This window comes from Sminthopsis crassicaudata, chromosome 2, assembly GCF_048593235.1.
Source record: "Sminthopsis crassicaudata isolate SCR6 chromosome 2, ASM4859323v1, whole genome shotgun sequence".
NCBI classification, from domain to species: Eukaryota; Metazoa; Chordata; class Mammalia; order Dasyuromorphia; family Dasyuridae; genus Sminthopsis; species Sminthopsis crassicaudata.
Window position 1 is genome coordinate 115,209,108 of NC_133618.1, and position 20,561 is coordinate 115,229,668.

The 20,561-nt window shown below is 35.9% G+C and overlaps 1 protein-coding gene across 2 annotated transcripts in view; it reads left to right on the top strand.

Moving 5' to 3' along the window:
* Positions 1-17,578, top strand: part of CDIN1 (CDAN1 interacting nuclease 1) — a 265,077-nt gene extending 247,499 nt beyond the window's left edge. For both annotated transcript variants that reach the window (XM_074287062.1, XM_074287064.1), the window contains one exon: positions 15,991-17,578. In XM_074287062.1, the coding sequence (XP_074143163.1) occupies positions 15,991-16,126 (136 nt within the window). In that variant the 3' untranslated portion in view covers positions 16,127-17,578. The remainder of the gene's footprint in view (positions 1-15,990) is intronic.
* The last annotated feature ends 2,983 nt before the right edge of the window (positions 17,579-20,561 follow it).

The following is a 20,561-nucleotide window of genomic DNA, read 5'->3' on the forward strand; positions in this document are numbered from 1 at the left end:
ATAAGTTCTTTAAAAACCCTGAATTTAGTATCCAGTGGGACTTAGAGGCCTTAAGCTAATTATTCTAAAAGACATAAAGGCTCCCAAAAGAAATCACATGTGTGAACTGCCTTATAGACAATTTCATTTACACATTTTTCTGTATGCCCAAAAAATAAATGTAGGTCATGTAGCTCAGAACAGATAATTGTACTCCATCATAGAATAGAACAGCCAGCACAGAAATGGTATTTGTGGTTCAAGAAGGGCAGATCTAAAAGTGTTTGTTTTTTGTTTTTCAATGTGTCATACACAAATAAAGTTCTCCTTAGTATCTCTTCTGTCATCTTAAACACCTTAAGGTATTTGGAAGGGAGGAAGAAATAAAACAGATGAACCTGCTGAGATGTGGCCAATAACAGTACCTCATCCTGATTGATGTTTTTACAACCTTATCTCTTAGATAAAGACTTCTGTAAACAGAGACTTACCTAAATGATGATTGAATTCAAAGAAGGCTAGAGTGGCCTGTTCCTTGGGATTGGCCCTCAGTTCTTCCATGCCAAGCACACCCAGGCCAGCCAATTTATCACTCCGTGATGGCACTTTCACCAGGATTGATCCCAGAAGTAACCAGATTTTTAACACTCAGCTTAATTTATATCATATCATCTTGGAAAGCACACTGGCAAAACCTCCAAGGATTCTGTCTTCAAAAGGTTTCAACTTGGCAACCTTTTTTTTAAGGTGGTTCTTCTCACCTTTAGAATCACCTTGCTTTTGCTGATTGATAGATCTTTTATCAACAATTCCCTGAGAATTTCTTTTCTTATTCAAAACTAAGCCAGTGGAATATTTACTCACATTTTCCACATCTTGACTATTGTTTCAAAGCAAAGTGAGAAAATTCTATGTTATTTTCATTTTTTTCTTAAAAGCCAAAAGAACATAAAGTGATATTTTTATCACCTATTTCCTGACTTCCTAGTCTTTTTCCTGCCAGTACTCTCTGCCCCCCACACCCGAAACTAGCATTTGCTTTCATAGGTCTTTTGAATTAGTGACTTCTGTTCTTGATCTGTGTTGGCAAACTAAAGAGATTTTGCATCTAATGAAATGTTTATTCTGAGAAAGGAGAAATATTTATTGCACCATTTAAAGCAAGTTGGGAGCTGACATACCTGTGGCACTATGTCCCACTTAGGTTAGTGATAGATTTATAGCCCAGACTTGTATCAGCCATAATCCCTTTAGTCATCTGACTTTGCCAAAGATAAAAATTCCAATGATTTTTTATTTTCATCCGACTTGCATATGTCCAACAACCATAAATCTTTTTATGCCTTGAAAAGAGCTCCTAATTGAACTCTGGGTAACCTCAGAGAAGGTAGCCAAGGAATTACAAATGAGGATCCTTTTCAACTACATTTCAAAAATACCTTTTCACCTATGTTATTTTTTTAGGCAGTTGTAATGGGAAATCTTGGAAAAGTAATGAATCAATCAACATAATGCTTTTGTGATATGTACTAGAAATGTGGCAAGAGTTAAACAGTCCCTCCCCTCAAGGAGTTTACATTTAACAGGGGAGGGAGGATTGTGGGGTGTGTGTGTGTGTGTGTGTGTGTGTGTGTGTGTGTGTACATAACACATGTCATAATATATACAAAGTGAATACAAAGTGATTTGAGAAGAAAGTATGCTAAAAGATAGAAGTAATAGGGGAGGGAGGAGGAATCAGAGGAGTTTATGTTCCTGAACTGTATCTTGAAAGAATTTAAGAATTCCAAGGGGTGGAGGTGAGGAGGATTTCATGTATGGTGGGCATTCACTGGAAAAACACAGAAATGGAAAATGTCCTTTGTGTATGTGGAATGACAGCATGACTAGATCGCAGAATACATGGCCATTCAGCCAGTCATCATACATTTTTAAAGGATTTTTTTGTACCAGACATAGGCATTTGCTATACTAAGCTTGAAGAGTACCAAAAAAAAAAAAAAAAAAAAAAAAAAGGCATGAAAGGAAGTGATGTGTCAAAATTCTAAAGAAGAAAAAAAATTGGTCAGAATTTTTGGAAAGGAGAAACTTTGAATTTATCTTGGGTAGTGCATGTGTCCCATAACAATGCAAATCTGGCCATTCCTACCATAGTTTTTTGACACTCAGGTAGTATTAATACAAGAGGGACTGGCTGTACTTTGCTTTGATTACATTGCCTGGCTCATTTTTTTTACCAATCATACATTTCTTAAGTGATTACGTAAGTGATAACTATTACTACTCCCTGTGCACAAATCATCCTTGGTAATTTGTTGCAGCTAACTTGCACCCACCATCTGGGTCATCTACAGTTTTGATTCTTTGGTATTCCATAAGTCACAAATATATAGTCACCAGAAGAATATCTCTATTTAAGGGAGGGGGAGAGGAATTTTATGTCAAGAAACAGCCAAGAATTGTTGAGAGTAATTCTGAGTTTTCCAAAAATAAGCAAGCCCACTCTTTGCATCTTCCTCCTATTTGTTGTTATATGTTGCCTTTGCAAGGTATATTTACCACTAGATTAGCCCAATGGAGTGTTAGGCCATTCTTTCTGGTCTCATTGAACAGACTCTGTGAAATCTGGGGACTTGATACAGGAAACAATGTCATATGCAACAAGTAAAAATCTGGAGGACTTTGCTATCCGGAATTCTTAATTTTGATTCTGACATCATTCATAACCCTCGTAAATATATTTGGTGAGCATATCTTTTTCTTTTTTATGACTTAGTTGATATTTTTTCATCAAAACTGTTTCTGTTTTCTCTTTCAGAGAATCGTATATCATCTTAGTCATGATGGTTATCTTTTAAAGCTCTTCCAAATCACTGCTAACAAACAAACAAAGGGAGCGGGATCTTTTTTTCTATATATCTTTCTGTTAATTGTGTGATAATGATCTGCTATTGAAATTGTTCTGCCTCTGTGACAATGAATTAGTTACTTGACCTCTCATTTTTGAAGAAAATTCTCTAAAAACACAGAGATTTCCCGAACTGAAATAAAAGGTCCCTATCAAATGTAAAAAACATTTAGATAGTTTAGATAATTCTCATAAGAGTTCATGTGGAGATAAGAGAGTAAGCTTATGAATCAGTAGTTACCAGTATCTTCTTGGTCACATTTTTTTGTGTAATAACTGTCTGAATTTTTCCAATTCTTTAGTATTTTTCTAAGAGGTTGAAAAATGAATCCTTCAGAATTTCTTCAGTAAATGAATTCCTCAACGTTTCCAAAATTGTATTCAGTAATCCAAAATTATTCTTTCTATCTAAATATACTTCATCCAGACATTCTCCCCAATGTTACCTTCTTAAATCATTTTTTTTTCTACTTTTTCAAATAGCAAATCAGGTGGTAAGTGTTGAATTCAACTCTGGTGATTCCCCGGATATAGATAATAGAAATATAGAATAATCTGTTCCCTTTACATCCATTTGCTTTCCTTCCTATTTAATTTCTGGCTAAGGTTTCTACAGGTTCACTGATCAACATAAAGATCTATTTTATCAGTGTATGGACTCCCTCTGCTGATGCAGATCACACAATCTATGTCTTAGTAGGAGGACTTCTTGAATTAGCTGTAGTTTTAAATTACTACTAGTAGTTTTTACTACTAGGTAAAACATATATTACCTAACGGCCAATCTTTAGCTAATGAGCTCATGAATTTAACTGTGTTGGCCCTCAAACAAGAAATATTAGGTTCATTACCAGTCATATATGCAAAACTGTTCAGGTTGGTACAACTTAAGAAGGCAGTTATCCACTCAATGGAGAGGGTGCTGGGCCTGGAGTCAAAAGACTTAAGTTCAAATCTGACCAGACTGTGTGATTCTGGACAAGGCATTTAACCTCTATTTGCTTCAGTTCTATAAAATGGGAATAATAATACCATCTACTTCCAAGGATCTTTTTGAGCATCAAATTAGATAGCAGTTATAAAGCTCTTAGCATATGCCAATCACTATCTAAATATTAGCTATTATTATTTTTATTATTACTAGGCTTTTCCCTCTACCAGTAAAGCATTTGAAAACCCAGGGTCACCTTCATATTTCATAAGTCACCAGGGGAGGGCTTTAGTAATAAATGTATATACAAAAATATATCTGTATGTATGTGTGTATGTGTAAATTTCAATACTCAACCTCTAAGAATTTATACTTAAAAATATAGTTCTTTAGATTTTTCCATTTGGAAACACAAACCAAGCATAAAGGCTAACCTAGCCAACCAAGATATTATACACTTTTTTATTTGCAGATACCATGAGACAGAATACATCACATCTTGAATTAAATTGACCATAGTGCGAGAATTTTATAGTGCTCATTACTATTATGATGAGAATTGTGAATATATTATATGCATTTGCACATGGGATTAAATATATATACTTTACATGTAAACATGGGAAAACACATTTTAGTAGGGGACACTTGAATGGAAAAGTTATTTACAACTCTGTCCTGGAGCACATACAGCAGTGATTAACAACTATATAGCCAATCTACAACAAACAGATTAAAACTAAATAAACGATGTAAAAGTTTATTTTAAAACAATTACAACATGTTGTGCACTTCTCCTGAGCTGTGTGTTTGAAAATGCATTCTTCATAAAAACCACATGCAAGGCTTTTTGATGGGGAAATAATCGACTCCCCAAAGCCACATGCCTGCACACATCTTTAGAAGTTAACCCAGACCCCACACAGATGTTCCACTTTTTTTCAAAGATAGTTCTTTTACTCCTCTCCCTTCCCACCTACCCTGGGGGAAGAGTTTATTGTTGGCTTAGTAATTGAGAGACCCCATAGGGAGGTAAATTGTGTGTTGGATTTAGAGTTAGCAAGACCAGGATTAGAATTCCACTTCAGACACTGTGCCATCCTGAACAAGTCACATCACCACTCTGCCTCAGTTTTCTTATTTGTAAAACAGGGATAATAACCTCTACCTTGTTGTAAGGATCAAGTGAGTTTTATATCAAAGCCCTCTTCAAATCTTAAAAATGCTAAATAAGTCTTGGAGAATTGCTCAAGTTACTGAGAGTAAAAGTGATAGCCAGTGTCAGGGATGGAACTTTGAATTACATTTTCCTGATTTATGAGGCTCACCCACTCCAGGATCCCACATTTACATTATTATTATTTTTATTGTTGTTGTTATCACATTATTCTCCAGTTTTCCAAAGAATTTCATATAGAAATGGTCCAGGGAACATGTCACTATCCTTCTAATATATTTATACATTTAATATTCAAGGGCCTAAAAAAAAATAACTGCCTTTTGTAGTTGAATAAAAGTATTATTAAGTTATGATGGTTAATAATAATTAATCATTGTTATGGGGCTAAAATGGGAATCACTGACACAATCCAATTCTACTGATAGGACTCTAACAGATTTTTTTAATATTGTTATTGAATAAGGTCACCTGTTCATAGGAAACAAAGTTTAAATTCATTTCCTGTCCAACTCCAAATCCAACAATTTAAAAATTACATCTTATTGGCACCAGCTGGATTTATACACCAGCATTTAGTAAGTACATCGTGAAGTCTCTAGATTTTTTCTGCAGTCATCATCAATTCTCATCATTGTGAAATAGTAAATAATCACTCAGCTTATTTCTTTAGAGTTCTCAATAGCCTGCTTCCATTTAAACAGACCTGTTTACCTAATAATAATAGTTTATAGGAATTTGTGTAGTGTCTAAGGTTCACAAAAATTATCCTCAAAGTAGCCCTATAAGATGTTATGTTATACCCATTTTTTTAGATGGGGATGTTGAGAATCAGAAAAAAATTAAGTGACTGGGTCACTATCATATATCACATATTCTATAAGTAGAAAAGCAAGTATTTGAATGCAGGTATTCTGAGTCCCTGAGGCTAGACACCATCCATGTCTTCTCTGTGTAAATTGTACCTCTGACTACACGTCACCTGTTCTTTTGAGGCTAGGTTGCCAAAAAGAAGATATGATCCCTTATGAATTGAAATTTTAAAAAAATACTATTTAAGGAATCATTTATAGAGAAATCACAAGGAAAGAAAATAAATACAAGACTCTTATGACATGAAGGTACCTGAAATATTTTCAGAGCAATGATGGAGCTTTTGGACCCTAAGAATCAAATTATGGGGAAAGGAGGGATAATCTGAATCCCTAACTTCTTCCATCTGTTTATTACCATTTATATGACCAGGTTACAGCTGAGCTCTGGATTTACTCTTTTCCTAATGTTTAGATTCGCCTCCATAATTTTTGAACTCCTTCCCAGAATGAAAAATTTCTCTCATCTTCATCCAATAATTCCTAAACTTCAGCTTTCGCTACCTGTTTTCTAAGTGGCATAAACCTGTTCCCTCACATTTAATCATATATATTATATATATATATATATATATTTCTTTGGCCTAAAATTCAGATTGCCTTTCCAAAAAGATAAAAAATAATATTTAAAAAAAACCTTTCTCAAAGAATCATGTTCCTCCTACTTGGAATAGATACATAATAATCTACTCAAGTTTGAAGCCTGTGGACTCCATATTCCTCAAGTTGACTCCTTGTGGACTACTAAATTTTTGAATAACATAATAGATTAGAACTTAGGTTATAGATGTCCCTTCGCTAGCTGGGTCTCAGATTTCCTAATTTGTTGAATAGAGAGAATACTGACTTCTCATTTATCCTTTCAAGGAGTTATAAAATAATTGTAATAATAATTATCATTAAACTTACATGGACCAGGAAGGAAATAAAAGCAAATTTGTTTATTTTATGATTAATAAAATGTTAAGGGATTCTTTTCTATAATTTTTGCATGGGAGCCCAACATGTAGGCTCCTGAATCTCAGATTGCATGGACTTGATTAGGGAAAAAGTTTGGATCAAGTGATAAATCTTACTGGTATCATAGCTTTTGAGGATGGACAATTCATATCCATGAGTTTGGTCACATAGCCAGCCAGTATATCACAGTAGAGGCCTTCCTGACCCCTAGTCTAACTCTCCATATTCTATTCCCACACTGCCTCTTATAAATTAGAAAAATCTCAGTTAGGAAATATATTGTGCTGAATAACTGGATGGTTAGATTTTTTAAAAAATAATTTAACCATTTTGGATGGAAATCTTCCTAGAATATATTACAGAATATATAACTACTTTCTTTCTTAAATAAGATGCACTGAATATAACTTAACCTTTTCTTGTTGGCTTGGGATCATCATTATGAAATTGCTGTGATTGCTATGCTATATAAAGTTCCTTAAAGATAGGAATTGGTCATTTTTTTTTTAATATTTCTAAATTATCTTGCATTCAGTCAACATGCAATAAATGCTTGTTGGCTTTAATTAAGTTGTAATGTAATAAATCACTGGAGGCCTTTTAAGAAATGTAGGGCTACAGGACATGATCCCAGGCTGATATGACACGCTTCTTGTTTTTGTGTGTATTTTTCATAGTGGCACTATATTTTCCCTTGCCTTGACAACACAATGCTTAATACCCTATAAATGTTTAGAATTGTATATAGAATAAGAGTAAGTAGCCTCTAAGGAAAGGCTTAGGGTCATTCCTGTATTTTATGCCCAAATATGTGGACTTTTGAAGTGTTTTGCCTGCTGATAGGCTTTTCTTTGCTTATTTGGTTATTGTTAGCTATGTTCTTGGTAAGTGAGCTTATCATGGAATTGAATCCTAGAAAAGTGAACTGTTACTATAATGTGATAGATCAATTGGGATATTAGTAAAGCACTTAGCACAGTGTCAATATGTTGTCCAGTCATTTTCTGTCATTCTGTTTGGGGTTCTCTTGGCAAGGACACTGAAGTGGTTTGCCATTTCTTTCTCCAGCTTGTTTGACAGATAAGGAGACTGAGGCAAACAGAGTTTAAGTTATTTTCCCATGGTTCACACAGCTGGTAAGTGTGAATTCTGAGGCCAGAATTAAATTCAGGAAGATGAGTTGCTTCCTGACAGAAGATGAGCCCCTAATCCTTGATCCTTTTCTCTGCAGCACTGACTCTGCAGAGCTGGAAACCTGCCTCTCATAAAGAACTTCCTTGTTACCTGTTTGCTGCAGGAGCCCTTGCTTTCAAGCATCTTCTACTTCTTTAAAACTTTGCTTCATTCAGAAAATCACTTCCCAAAAGTGGCAGTGTTAAGATAATCCTGTGAGCAACAAAGTTTAAGTCAACCTCACGTATGGACTTTTTTGTTGAGTTCATTTTCCTGTAACCAACTGGTCGGTCCAGGTATGAGGGAAAGGTTAGTCACTCAGCATTGCCTCAGCATTATCTTGTAATTTAGAATGAATTTCCTTTTCTTTGTATTCTCAAGCAACATGGAATGAATTCGAGCTAACAGATTACTTCTGCCATCCTTTTAAGACAAAAGGATAAATTTTCAAATTCAGATAATAGGTTTTCTTTGTTTTTAATTGCTTTAAAGAAAAAAACAGACCTGTGATTTTATAGGACTGAAGAACTCCCAGGTTAAAAAGTCCCTTCACTGATAACAATAGCAAACTAGCCTGGCACATTAAGCATTTAATAAATAACTGTTAGGTTTGCTTCTAACTTAGTCTTACACAGTTGCTTACCTAGTTGAGGTGACTAGGTAGTGCCAGTGAATTGTAATGCCAGACTTGAACCATAAAAACCCGAGTTCAAGTTCTATCTTACTCACTAGCAGTGTGGTTCTGGACAACTCATTTAACCTTTCTCAGTCTGTTTCCTCATATATAAAATGGGATAATTTTAACACCTACCTCACAGAGTTGTTGAAAGGATCAAAAGAGATAATACAAATATGGTGCTTTGCAAACCTCAAAGTACTACATAAATGCTAATTATTATGATCTTCATTATCATCATTATCATTACCTTCTTTATTATTGTTTTTACTTGGAAAGACTGAGTTAAAATCAGGTAGGTGACATAGTGAGTAGAGTTCAGCACCTGGAGTCAGGACCTGAGTTCAAATTCAACCAATCTCAAACACTAGCTTTGTGACTTGAGCAAGTCATTTACCCCTGTTTGCCTCAGTTTCCTCTTTAAAATGAGCTAGAGAAGGAAAGGGCAAAACATATCAGTTATCATCCCTAAGAAAACTCCAAATGGGGTCGTGAAGAGTCAGACATGACTGAAATAATTGAATAAAATCACGGAGAGACTAAAGAACTTGGTTGAGAGCTCACAGCTGCTCTGTTGCAAAAAGGGCTTGAATGGGCATTGGTTTCCAAGGCCAATCCTGGATCCAGGTCTTCGATACCATTTCTTAGCCCTTAACATACTAATGCAAAGTAATGTAATGGGTAGAATTTTTAAATTGTCAACAAAAAGTCACAGGTGGCCAGTTTTTTGGATTCTGGAAGCCATACCTCTTCCCAGGTTTATACATTTCCCTGTGTACTTTTAAAGCTGTGCATTTAAGACCCAGTTGGCAAAATAAACCTAACTCTATTATGTGGACCCTTTCACATTAAAGATCAAACCTAATTTTCATGGCCTATGAATAAGGGTTTGGATGCCCAGAGCAGTATATTCCAGAACGTGCCAGGAATGTCACACAAAGTCTGTATCCCTATCTACTCTGCTCAAAAGAATTCCAGCTGGGATGGAGACTATGAGTAGCCAAAGTGGAACTTTTGACTGCATTTGTTTCCCTCAGACAAGAAAAAAACATGAGAGGAAACACCAGACACTTTGGACTCTTTAATCAAATATTTTTTGGCTCCAATTTAAAACAAAAGGGCTGTAAGAGCTCAAAGAGCTTAAAGACTTTAAGTCATTAATTGTTTACATGACATTTCATGATGGGAGCTTTTCACTTTCCCAGCCTGACTTGACTGTTAACTTTCACCTCACCTTTTTTGCAAAAAAAAAAAAAAAAAAAAATGGTTTTATTTTTTGTTTTTAGTGAGTTGAGAGCACCTTCCAGGAAAGTGAAATAAGACTTCATTCAAAAGACATTTACATCACTGTCTCAGATAAATAAGAATCTGCAAATTCCATTTTTAGAACTTTGATCTTGTTAGCTACTCTTGAAGCATTTGTACAAAATCATCAATAAACTGGTGGGAAAGACTGCTGTTTCATAAGTACACTTGCTCTGTTGTTTTCTGCATTCCTCCTATTGCTAGGACTCAGTTTCTTTTCAAACATCACTGATAGTTTGCTTTCTTTCTTTTTTTAATCAATAAAGAAGATTGAATATGTCTCCCTGGTCTTTTCAGTCTTACCACTTCTACAAGATTAAAACAAGCAGGCATTCAGAAGGATAAAGTCACTCTTCTCTATCCTTTGAATTCTTTCTGGAGACTGTTTTCTCATCTCTCTAACTCCATACCTATTTAAGCGTTGTCTGAAATTAGGGTGTAGAGGGAGAAAAAGAGAGAGAAAGAAGAGAGACAGACAGACAGAGAGAAAGAGAGAGACAGCAGACAGACAACACATGGGTGGGGGAGAGAAGAAGGGAGGGAAGGAGACATAGTGAACTATAAAACATGTGCCTTTTTGTATTCTCCACAAACTAGGCACTTCTTCCTAGCTTAGAAAATAAAGTTGACTATATAGAACTGTTCATTACAAGTGATCTTTCAAGAATTAGGTATGTGGCTGGAAGGTTATGGATGGCATAACTGATTCTTGGGAGCTTAGAGCAAGCTCAGAAATGCCTCAGCCTAGTAGTCAGAAGATTTCAGTTCTCAAGCTGCCTTTGCCACTGGGACATGTTGGGAAATTGTAGGAGTAGAAAGTTGTTTTAAAAAGCCTATTGCCACACTTTGCCACCTGGTTAAGCATTTAATTCCCTTAACCTCTCTGGGCTTCCATTTTCACGTCTATAATGTCAGAGGGTTAGATGAGATAATGTTTCAATTCAAAAATCCCATTATCTCTCTGTTCACCAATAGAGAGGCCACTTAGTGTAGCCTATATCCAACTGGCCTTAAAGCCAGAAAGAACTGGGTTCAAGTCCCTTTCCTCTTCCACCTAAAGGGAATATTAGCTAGAGCAATTCATATAATCTCTCAGGGCCGTTAGCAATTCTCAGGCTAGACAAAAGGCAAAGAAACTGATGAATTGCATTTTTGCAAAGGGAGTTTCCTGACCCAGGAGTTCCCAGAACCAAAGAAATCATAGGTCCAATGTCTATCCCTATCACTAATGGTAGAATCATTTTTGTTTTTAAGTTGAAATACTCACAGTCAGTGCAAAGTTTTTTAGTAGATTTCTGTTTTGCTTCACAAATGATTTGAGCTCTTTAATGTTTTAAAAATGAAGGGTGGGGTAGCATGTTTACTGATTATCCTGCTTTGGAGGGGGTTTGAGTGGGACTAGACGTGTTTCCACTGAACAGCCATTTCATGTCCTGCAGCTTATGACACTGTGGTTCACAGAGAGTGCATCATGTGCTTGCTCTCTGAATTGTGGCGATGTGTGTTTTTGTTTTATTAAATCTTTTAAAATACTAGGCTTGTTGTTTACGATCCTCATATATTCTTTGTTCTTTTTGGTGACTGGCTGGAACACATTTTCCCCCTTTGTAAAAATATTAGTGCATTACTAGGGAACATGATGGTCTCCAGAATGGCTGCATTATAAACTGATAGACTCTTCAGAGCTTATATTAGGCCTATTGGACATAAGGATCTGAGATAATGTCTCAAAAATGAAAAAATAGATTAATCGTTTTTAAGAAGCTTTGTGCCTGTGTATCTTTGGTGCATAATGGAGTTTTCACAATTAAAGAATGTCAGAAGTAGAAGGGACTTTAATGATTGTTTAGTACCATCCCCAAAAGAATTTCCAGGAGAACCTATATGACAAGTAGTCATTGAGGCTCCACTTTGAAGATCTCTAGAGAGAGGGAGAGAGACCCCACTACCTCCCACATCAGACCATTCTACTTTGGGATGGCGCTCATCGTTAGGAAAATTCCTTATATTCAGGAAACTCATAAATCATTTATGTCCTGATCGCATAACCCTTTGTTGAGCACCAAGTATCAAGCACCAGTTATTTAAATAATATTCAACTAAACAAGACAAGGTATTTAGGCTATCTGTTTGTAGGTGCTAACAGATTTTTCTTAGGCTCCCATTCTTTTTGTGGCATTAGTTTGAGTCTCTCACTGACCTCCAAAGAAGTGCATTACATGGGACAGACCTACAAAGTGTAAACAAAGTTCTAGGTTCAAACAGAAGGCCTGAACCGTATATCTTTTTATTCAGAAATACTCACAATGAGGCTGTTATCCTAAAACTTCTAGTTTTACAGAGTTTTAAAAGGTGCCATAGTAAGAACAGTTCCATTGTAGTTCTGCCCCATATGAGTTGAAAGAGCCTTTAAAAGTCTTAATTTGCCTTCAAGAAAACTTGGCCATCCTAATGATGTGAGTCTCAAATAAACTGTTACATGACATCCTATTGAACTTGGTCCCATACATACAGTATCTAACAGCTCATCCTGTACTGTTATTTTTGGCAAGTTCACTATAGCATATAATAAATCATAGAATGAAAAAGCTTTTTGGCCAAACATTGTTCAGCCTGCTGTTAACGTAGATGACAGAAAGCGGTTCTGTTTTTAGACATCCTTTTACTAACCCAACATTCATAATTTATGATTTCACTGTAAAATTCCTGCAACACTACACCAAAAGTAGTGTTGCCCTTTAATTAAGTGCTCTCTGTAGGAAAAACATGAAACTGATGTGCAAAACATATCTGTGTATGCAGTGATTGATCGAGATTACATCTTTATGAACCAGCCTAAAGATCTGAACTTCCTGATGGGTAGAAGAGTCTCTGGGGCTACTTCCTAAGTTGGCCTGGTGGAGATCAGTCCATGTTAACAATATTGGAGGATTCCTAAGACAGTTTTTGGAAACATTAAGAGTGGAAAGTTTCTTTGAAAAAATATGTCTCTATACTTAACCACAGGTTGTTTGGACTAAGTCCTCATTTTCTTTTTTATTTTTTTCTTTTTTTTTTGAATAATAGTTTTTATTTACCAGATATATACATGGGTAATTTTACAACATTGACAATTGCCAAACCTTTTGTTCTAATTTTTCCCCTCCTTCCCCCCCTCCAGATGGCAGGTTGACCAATACATGTTTAATATGTTAAAGTATAAATTAAATACAATAAATAAATATATAAATTATATATATATATGTATGTATACATGTCCAAACAGTTGTTTTGCTGTACAAAAGAGTCAGACTTTGAAATAGTGTACAATTCGTCTGTGAAGGAAATCCAAAATGCAGGCGGGCAAAATTAGAGGGATTGGGAATTCTATGTAATGGTTCATAGTCATCTCCCAGAGTTCTTTCTCTGGGTGTAGCTGGTTCAGTTCATTTCTGCTCCATTGGAGCTGATTTGGTTCATCTCATTGTTGAAAATGGCCACATCCATCAGAATTGGTCATCTAAGTCCTCATTTTCTTGATTAGAACATTATCAAATTTCACTTTGATCATTAATTTATAGATGCAGAGGACCTTAGAAGTCATCTAGTCTAATCCCATTTTAAGGATAGAGAAATTGATGTCTAGAGGGAATGAAATGCCTTATCCAAAGTCACCCATGTAGCATCAGTGACAGAATTCAAAGCCAGTTTTCTCCAACTCCAAATCCAGTGACTCTCTGCCTCACTTCCAGAAGGCATTATTGGAGGGTGAGGCTCTAATGTCACTTAAACATGTTGGAGTCTGGAAGAATTGAACAGGGACCTTTATCCATATGGAAGAATAAAGACATCAGAGGACTAAGAATATTTCTACAACTTTTTTATTATTTAAGGAATATTTCAAAGTTCTTTTTTCCCTGATGGAAAAAGAGTAAAATTGAATTCTTTTTAAAAATTTGTTTCAGAAAACAAAAATTCTAAGCTTGCCTACATTAACTTCTTACCATAGAGATTAGTCATTTGAAGCCAGTAAGCCACTTGCAGGCAGAGGCTATTTCCAGCTTCTTTTTCTATTCCCAGCCCCAGCCACACTGCCTTGAACTTAACATATGCTTAATAAATGCTAATTGAATAGTTTTGCAAGGTAAATGTTGAAAACTATCTTTGCATGTATTTTGAAAATAAAAGGCTATTATTTTAAAAATTTAAATAAATAAATATTTGTTGAAATGAATAAATTCTAGATATTGGTTTCTCCATCTCTTAAATGTGTACCTCATTCATACCTAACTTTCTGAGGTGCAGTTACAAACAAGTGATAGCATGCATTAAATATTTTAGGTTTCTAAGGAAAAAAAGGTAAAAATCTAAATAAATCTAAAACATTGATAATTTATGATCACATTAATAATTAGAATAGCTAGCACTTATATAATGGCTTTAAGGTTTTAAATAGCTAATATAATTTAATTATTTAATTTTTAAATGTAATAAAATTCATAGAATATAAGTAGTTCATATAATAGTTTTATGGTTTGTAAAGCACTTTCCAAAGCTCATTTTATCCTCACAAACACCTTGGGAAGCTTGTGTTATTATACCCATTTCACAAATATGGGAACAGATAGCCAGAGCTTATATGACTAATAAAGTGTTTAAGGCCAGATTTTAATAGATCACGTATTCTATCTATGGGCAGCGGGGTGGCTCAGCAGGTAGAGCACTAGGCTTGGACTCAGGAAGACTCATTTTCAAGAGTTCAAATCTGGCCTTAAACACTTCGCAGCTGGGTGACCCCGGTCATGGAACACTGTTTGCCTCATTTTCCTATTTTGTCAGAGGAAGTAGAAAAGGAAACGGCAAAGCTCTCCAGTGTCCCTGCTGAGAAAGCGCCAAGAGGCCACAAAGAGCTGTGCACAACTGAAACTCAACTTTTTACCACTGTGCCACCTGGTTTTGTGGAGTTCATTAACTTTAAATCTAAATAGCATTTCTAAGAACAAACAAAATACTGTAGCCCCAAAGGTAATCTGTTTAGGAAGTTTTAAATTGCTACATAATCATGGGTAAATCAGTAATCCTTACCAGTCCTTTGCATGAAAAAAGACTAGGGTGGACCTTGGAGGTCAGCTTTCTTTAATCTATGATTAATTCCCTTTCTTCAGGTAGTATAAGTCTTTAAAATTCATGTGTTTTTTTCTCTTTCCCGCCCTTCTTTCTTCATCTTCTTTCTCTTCCTCCTCCTTCTCTCTGTCTCTGTCTTTGTCTCTCTCTCTCTCTCTCTCTCTCTCTCTCTCTCTCTCTCTCTCTCTCTCTCTCTCTCTCTCTCTCTTCTTTCTTTCTCTCTCTCTCTCCCCCCCTCTCTTTGTCTCTCTCTCTATCTCTGTCTCTCTGTTTCTCTTTCTCTCTGTCTGTCTCTCTTTCTCTTTCTCTTTGTGTGTGTGTGTCTGTCTGTCTGTGTGTCTCTCTCCCTCCCCCCTCTCTCTGTCTCTTTCTGTCTCTCTGTTTCTCTTTCTCTCTGTCTCTGTGTCTGTGTGTCTTTCTGTCTCTCCCTCTTTTTCTGTCTCTGTCTCTGTGTCTCTTTCTCTCTCCCTCCCCCCCTCTCTGTCTCTGTCTGTCTGTCTGTCTGTCTCTCTGTTTCTCTTTCTCTCTGTCTGTGTGTCTCTCTCCCTCTTTGTCTGTCTCTGTTTCTCTCTCTGTCTCTCTGTTTCTCTTTCTCTCTGTCTCTGTCACTCTGTCTCCCTCCCTTTCTCTGTCTCTGTCTCTATGTCTCTTTCTCTCTCCCTCCCCCTTCTCTCTGTCTCTGTCTGTTTGTCTGTCTGTCTCTATTTCTCTTTCTCTCTGTCTGTGTGTCTCTCTCTCCCTCTTTGTCTGTCTCTGTTTCTCTTTCTGTCTCTCTCTGTCTCTCTGTTTCTCTTTCTCTCTGTCTCTGTCACTCTGTCTCCCCCCCTTTCTCTGTCTCTGTCTCTCTGTCTCTCCCCCTTTCTCTCTCTCTCTGTCTCTATGTCTGTCTGTCTCTCTCTTTCACAGATTTGGCCCTGGATTGGTGATCTATTGGTATGGATTCATTGAGGAGCTGGATTGTAACCGAGAAAGAGGCATCTTACTCAAAGACTGCTTCCCCACTGACCTTGTCACCTTAGGCCAGAGCATAGCTCAGCCCTGACCATCCTGGAAATGACTGGAGGAGGAAGAGGTGAATCCGGAAGCAATTTGACTTTCCCGCAGTATAAACTGCTGGCAACATCTGCCCTGAACTTCAGCTGAACTCTTGCTGCCCGTGGTCACACCAGTACCTCTTCAGACAAATATCAAGAGTTTCTGTTTTGTTTCATCCCTTGTTGATGTGAGCAGCCAAGAACTACAGACATAACCCACTCATTATCAGCATTTCTGTCTCTGTCAAACAGTTGGTTTATAGATAGTCATAATCTTTCTTCCTTCCGGATGGTTTCTCCTTGCCTGTAGAACAAAAGAAAAAATGTGGAGGCTGAAAGGTGTGATTTTCAATTCTCCTCCTGGTTGCAGAATCACCCCCATTATTATATTTTTTTCAAAGCTTCTATTCATTTTTTCTCCCTTCTCCTTTTCTCTTCCCATATATAGATAGATAGATAACCAGTATTTTATTAATGTAATGAATAGATCTAGTTCAAAAGAGAACTTATTTCCCCTCCCTCACCCAAAAAGCTAAGAAATGATGTATGAAAATATGATTTCACTGTGAACTAGAATGGCCCATTGTCATCAGGTGGCACAGGGCATAAGGCGGGAGCTGTGTCTGGGGGCTACATTGTCCACTCTGACCGGAGTTTCCTGGCTCGGGTGGCATTCAGCCAAGCTGTAAGCAACATTTTATGTGAATTTCCTCTTTTTTTTACAAGAACATCTGAACATCAAACGTGTTTATGGTGATCAATTTCAAATGCATTTTTCAGCACCACAATTGCAGTGCATCTACACTATACTGATAGTAGGGATTGACATTTGAAGGGAGGCAACTTAGATCCAATTAGAGTTTCTATCAAAAGACTATCTCAATATATCTTGAGACAAAACAGGTATGTTGTCCAATGCTTATGGGAATTAATAAATGAAAACCAAATTATCCCTTCTGTTTTCTTCTTGCTTCTGATTAAACAAATTGCCCTAATAAGCATTAACAGTCTATTTGTAATTCAACATAAATTTTTTTTTAAATCTCGTCTCAATTGTATTACAGAAGTTCTTTTTTTAAGAATTGGACGTTTTGAGATGAGGAAGAAATGAAAGGATGATCACACAAGAAAAAACCCGCAATAAAAAACCATTACATGCTTGAATATTGTTTTTAGTGATCACCATTTTAAGAGAAGAGAGCACCGAAGGTTCTTCAACCACTGTTTTCCTCTTTTAATTAGATACCTTGTAGAGCAGGTTTCATTCTACAAGCAAAGTACCAAGAGATGAATTATAACCCTCTCATTTAAAAACCTAAAACTAGCCAGTTACACCCTTAGACTCTGTGAGTAGTCAAGGTGTATCAGTTCCCTTGATGACAGATTAATTTCTAAGCAGAGCTGTTCTTATAAATATGTCGCTTTGAAAATATTAATTAAAATGTTACTTTTGCAGATGCCTGGAACTCATTTTCATTCCTTACCTTTCTCAAAGATTAATTCTGGTTTTGCTTTTTAACCTTGTGGCAAAAAATCTTCATATTATTGTGAACAGTATCAAGAAAAAAGAAAGGATGGGAGACAACGACAATAAGATGATAGAAGTTTTCAAAAAAGAAAAATGCTAAATTTCAGACTTCTTTATTGCAAAGGTTCTTAATCTGGAAGCTATTGATTTGTATTTTTTTTTTTTAATTTTAACATTTCCACCTAAATGGTTTTCTTGTCATCCTAAGTACTTTATTTTATTCATTTAAAAGCATTACTCTGAAAAGGCATTCATAGACTTCACTACACTGCCCAAGAGATCCATGGCCCCAAAATATTCAGGACCCTAAATATATAATGTTGTAAGCATTACCAGCTCAAAAAAGAAGTAGAATATACATGAGATTCATTCACTAGGGCAGAATTTTTTCTTTCAGAATAAGTTAAATTTATCTGAACAGTTGCTGATAATCTTGTTACTCCTAGTCAAAGATTTTTTTTTTTATTTTATTTTAGATTAAACAAATGTATGACAAAGGTGCACAAATAAATAAGACTGGCCTCACACTTTGTATTTCTTCTACCTGGTGCTCTGACATTAACAGGTTGTATAGTGATATTGATGTTCTCAATCAAAGTCTCACTCTCCTCTGGATGAGGGAACTTTTAAAATTTTGTAATTTGCCACAGAAAGAAAACTGGTAAAAACTGTACTTCTTGTAATGATTTCACTAGTAATTTTCACTGATCATTTTCCTTTGGGAAAAAAAAATTAATTGCAATTTTTTACCTGCTATTTTTTTTTTTTTTTTAACACACTGAGGCAGTTGGGTTAAATGACTTGCCCAGGGTTACACATCTAGGAAGTGTTAAATGTCTGAGACAGATTATTACCTGCTTTTTTTTAAGGACTTAGAAAGGACAAAATGAGTGGGAGTGCTGACATATGCTTGTAATCTATGCCACTGAGGAAGAAGAGTCTAGCTGATCATGTGAGGTCAATTCCAATGTCCCAACTTATTCCCACAGGAAAATATGGAGACCCAGAGAAAGGGGAGACAGAGAGAGAGAGAGAGGAGGGAGAGAGAGAGGAAGAACAAAAAGAAATAGAAAGAAAGGGAAAAAAAAGGAGAGAGGGAAATGCCTCTCTCCAAATAAATGAAAACTTAATTGTTATTTCTTTTTTTTTAAATGCTGCAAAATACTCACTTGTGCATTTTTTTCAGTTTATCAAATGTAAACATCAACTTCGAATAGAAGCAATGACTACATTTTTTTTTTTTTTTGTATATATAATCCTGTAGTCATTAGAACCTTAACATTACAGCCAAATCCTGTTTTATGGAGTATTCTGCAGAATGTGCTAATGAATTATACCAACCCAGAAAACAGAAGTGCACATAAAACTGAATGATGATCTCCCTGGCATATATAGACTTGCCAAGCATCTGCTCTCGCAAACACCATGATAATGCTTTGAAACCTTGAAAATGTTCACATCGTGTAACTTAAGCATGGAGCCAGACCCTCAATCCAACCCATATGATATTTAGACTTGATGGAAAAAAATCTGCCCCTCCCAAAACTGAGACTGGAGAAATTCTGGAAATCAGGATGATAGTTGCCTTCCAGTGAGGAAGCAATATGTATTTCTATAAACAATAACAAGTATGTGGTCCAAAGTAGGCCAGAAAAAGGAGAGGGGGGGGGTAGGAGTAAAATCATCTGGTTTAAGAGGTAAATACTTTCTTTCAAAATTCTAGAGACTTTTGAATGATAATATAAGGCTTGAGTCAAGCCTGGAGAATGAAATCAATTGTTCCTTTAGGGTCTTATAAGAAATAGAGTTCCATTAACTCTTTCACACCATTAAGAGACCATTTAGTACCTAGATGAAATTTATCCGATGTTCCCTAGGAGACCCACATGTCTTAACATACAACCCACGAGTGAACAGCTGATTCAGATCCTGATCACCAGTCAATCAGGAAACATGTAGTAAGCACTTACTGTGTACCAATCAGTGTGTTCAACAGGAAAGCAGGCACATTGTTTCCTTTCAATAATGAACCAAGAACCATGAACCATATTCTCTTATCTTGCTTGATTTGCCTCTTCTGTGGATACCACTGTTTGGATTCAGGTAACATTCTTCCAACTTGAGCATGCCATTTCAAATATATTTCCATATCTTCTTGCCCCATCCTATTCCATGTTTTCCATCAGTATCCTTTGTCAATTTTCTTCCCACATGTACATTAATTACACTGTTTCTCACTATTTCTTAGCTAATTTTCTCTCTAGAAAATGATCTTTGGGTAAAAACACATTCATTTCACATATATTTAAAATACCAGATAATCTTTGGATAGGAAGGCAATTTCTGAGGCCTTTAGTTAACTCTCTAAGACTCCAAATTGTAGAGAGGGTGTTAACATGCATTGCTGAAGGTTTCCTCAACCTAGAGTTCCTAATACCAATGAAATCACTGGCCCATGAAGTGAAGCAGCTTTACCAGGATCACAAAGCCACTATATGCCAGAGGCAGGATTTGAATTCAGATATTCTTGATTTTGAACTCTCTATCCTTTAAACCATAATCCATTAATAAAATTTCTAACCCAGATAAGATTGTAAATTGCCAAATAAGAAATGACATTGATACCTAGGTGGCTAAGGGATTAAGTTGCTCAATTGCACTCATTGATAATAAATTTTCTGAATTAATTTTAAGATCATTTTGGTTTAATTATCTAGATAGGTAATAAACATTTATTAAGTGCCTACTGTATGTTAGGCACTATGCCAAGTTCTAGGGATACAAAAAGAAGCAAAAGACATCCTCTCTCTTCAAGAAGCTTACAATCTAATAGGAAGACAAATGACCATTTGCAAATTGATCTTCCCTCCTCCATCAAAAAAAAAAAAAAAAAAAAAATTTACAATTGTGTCAGG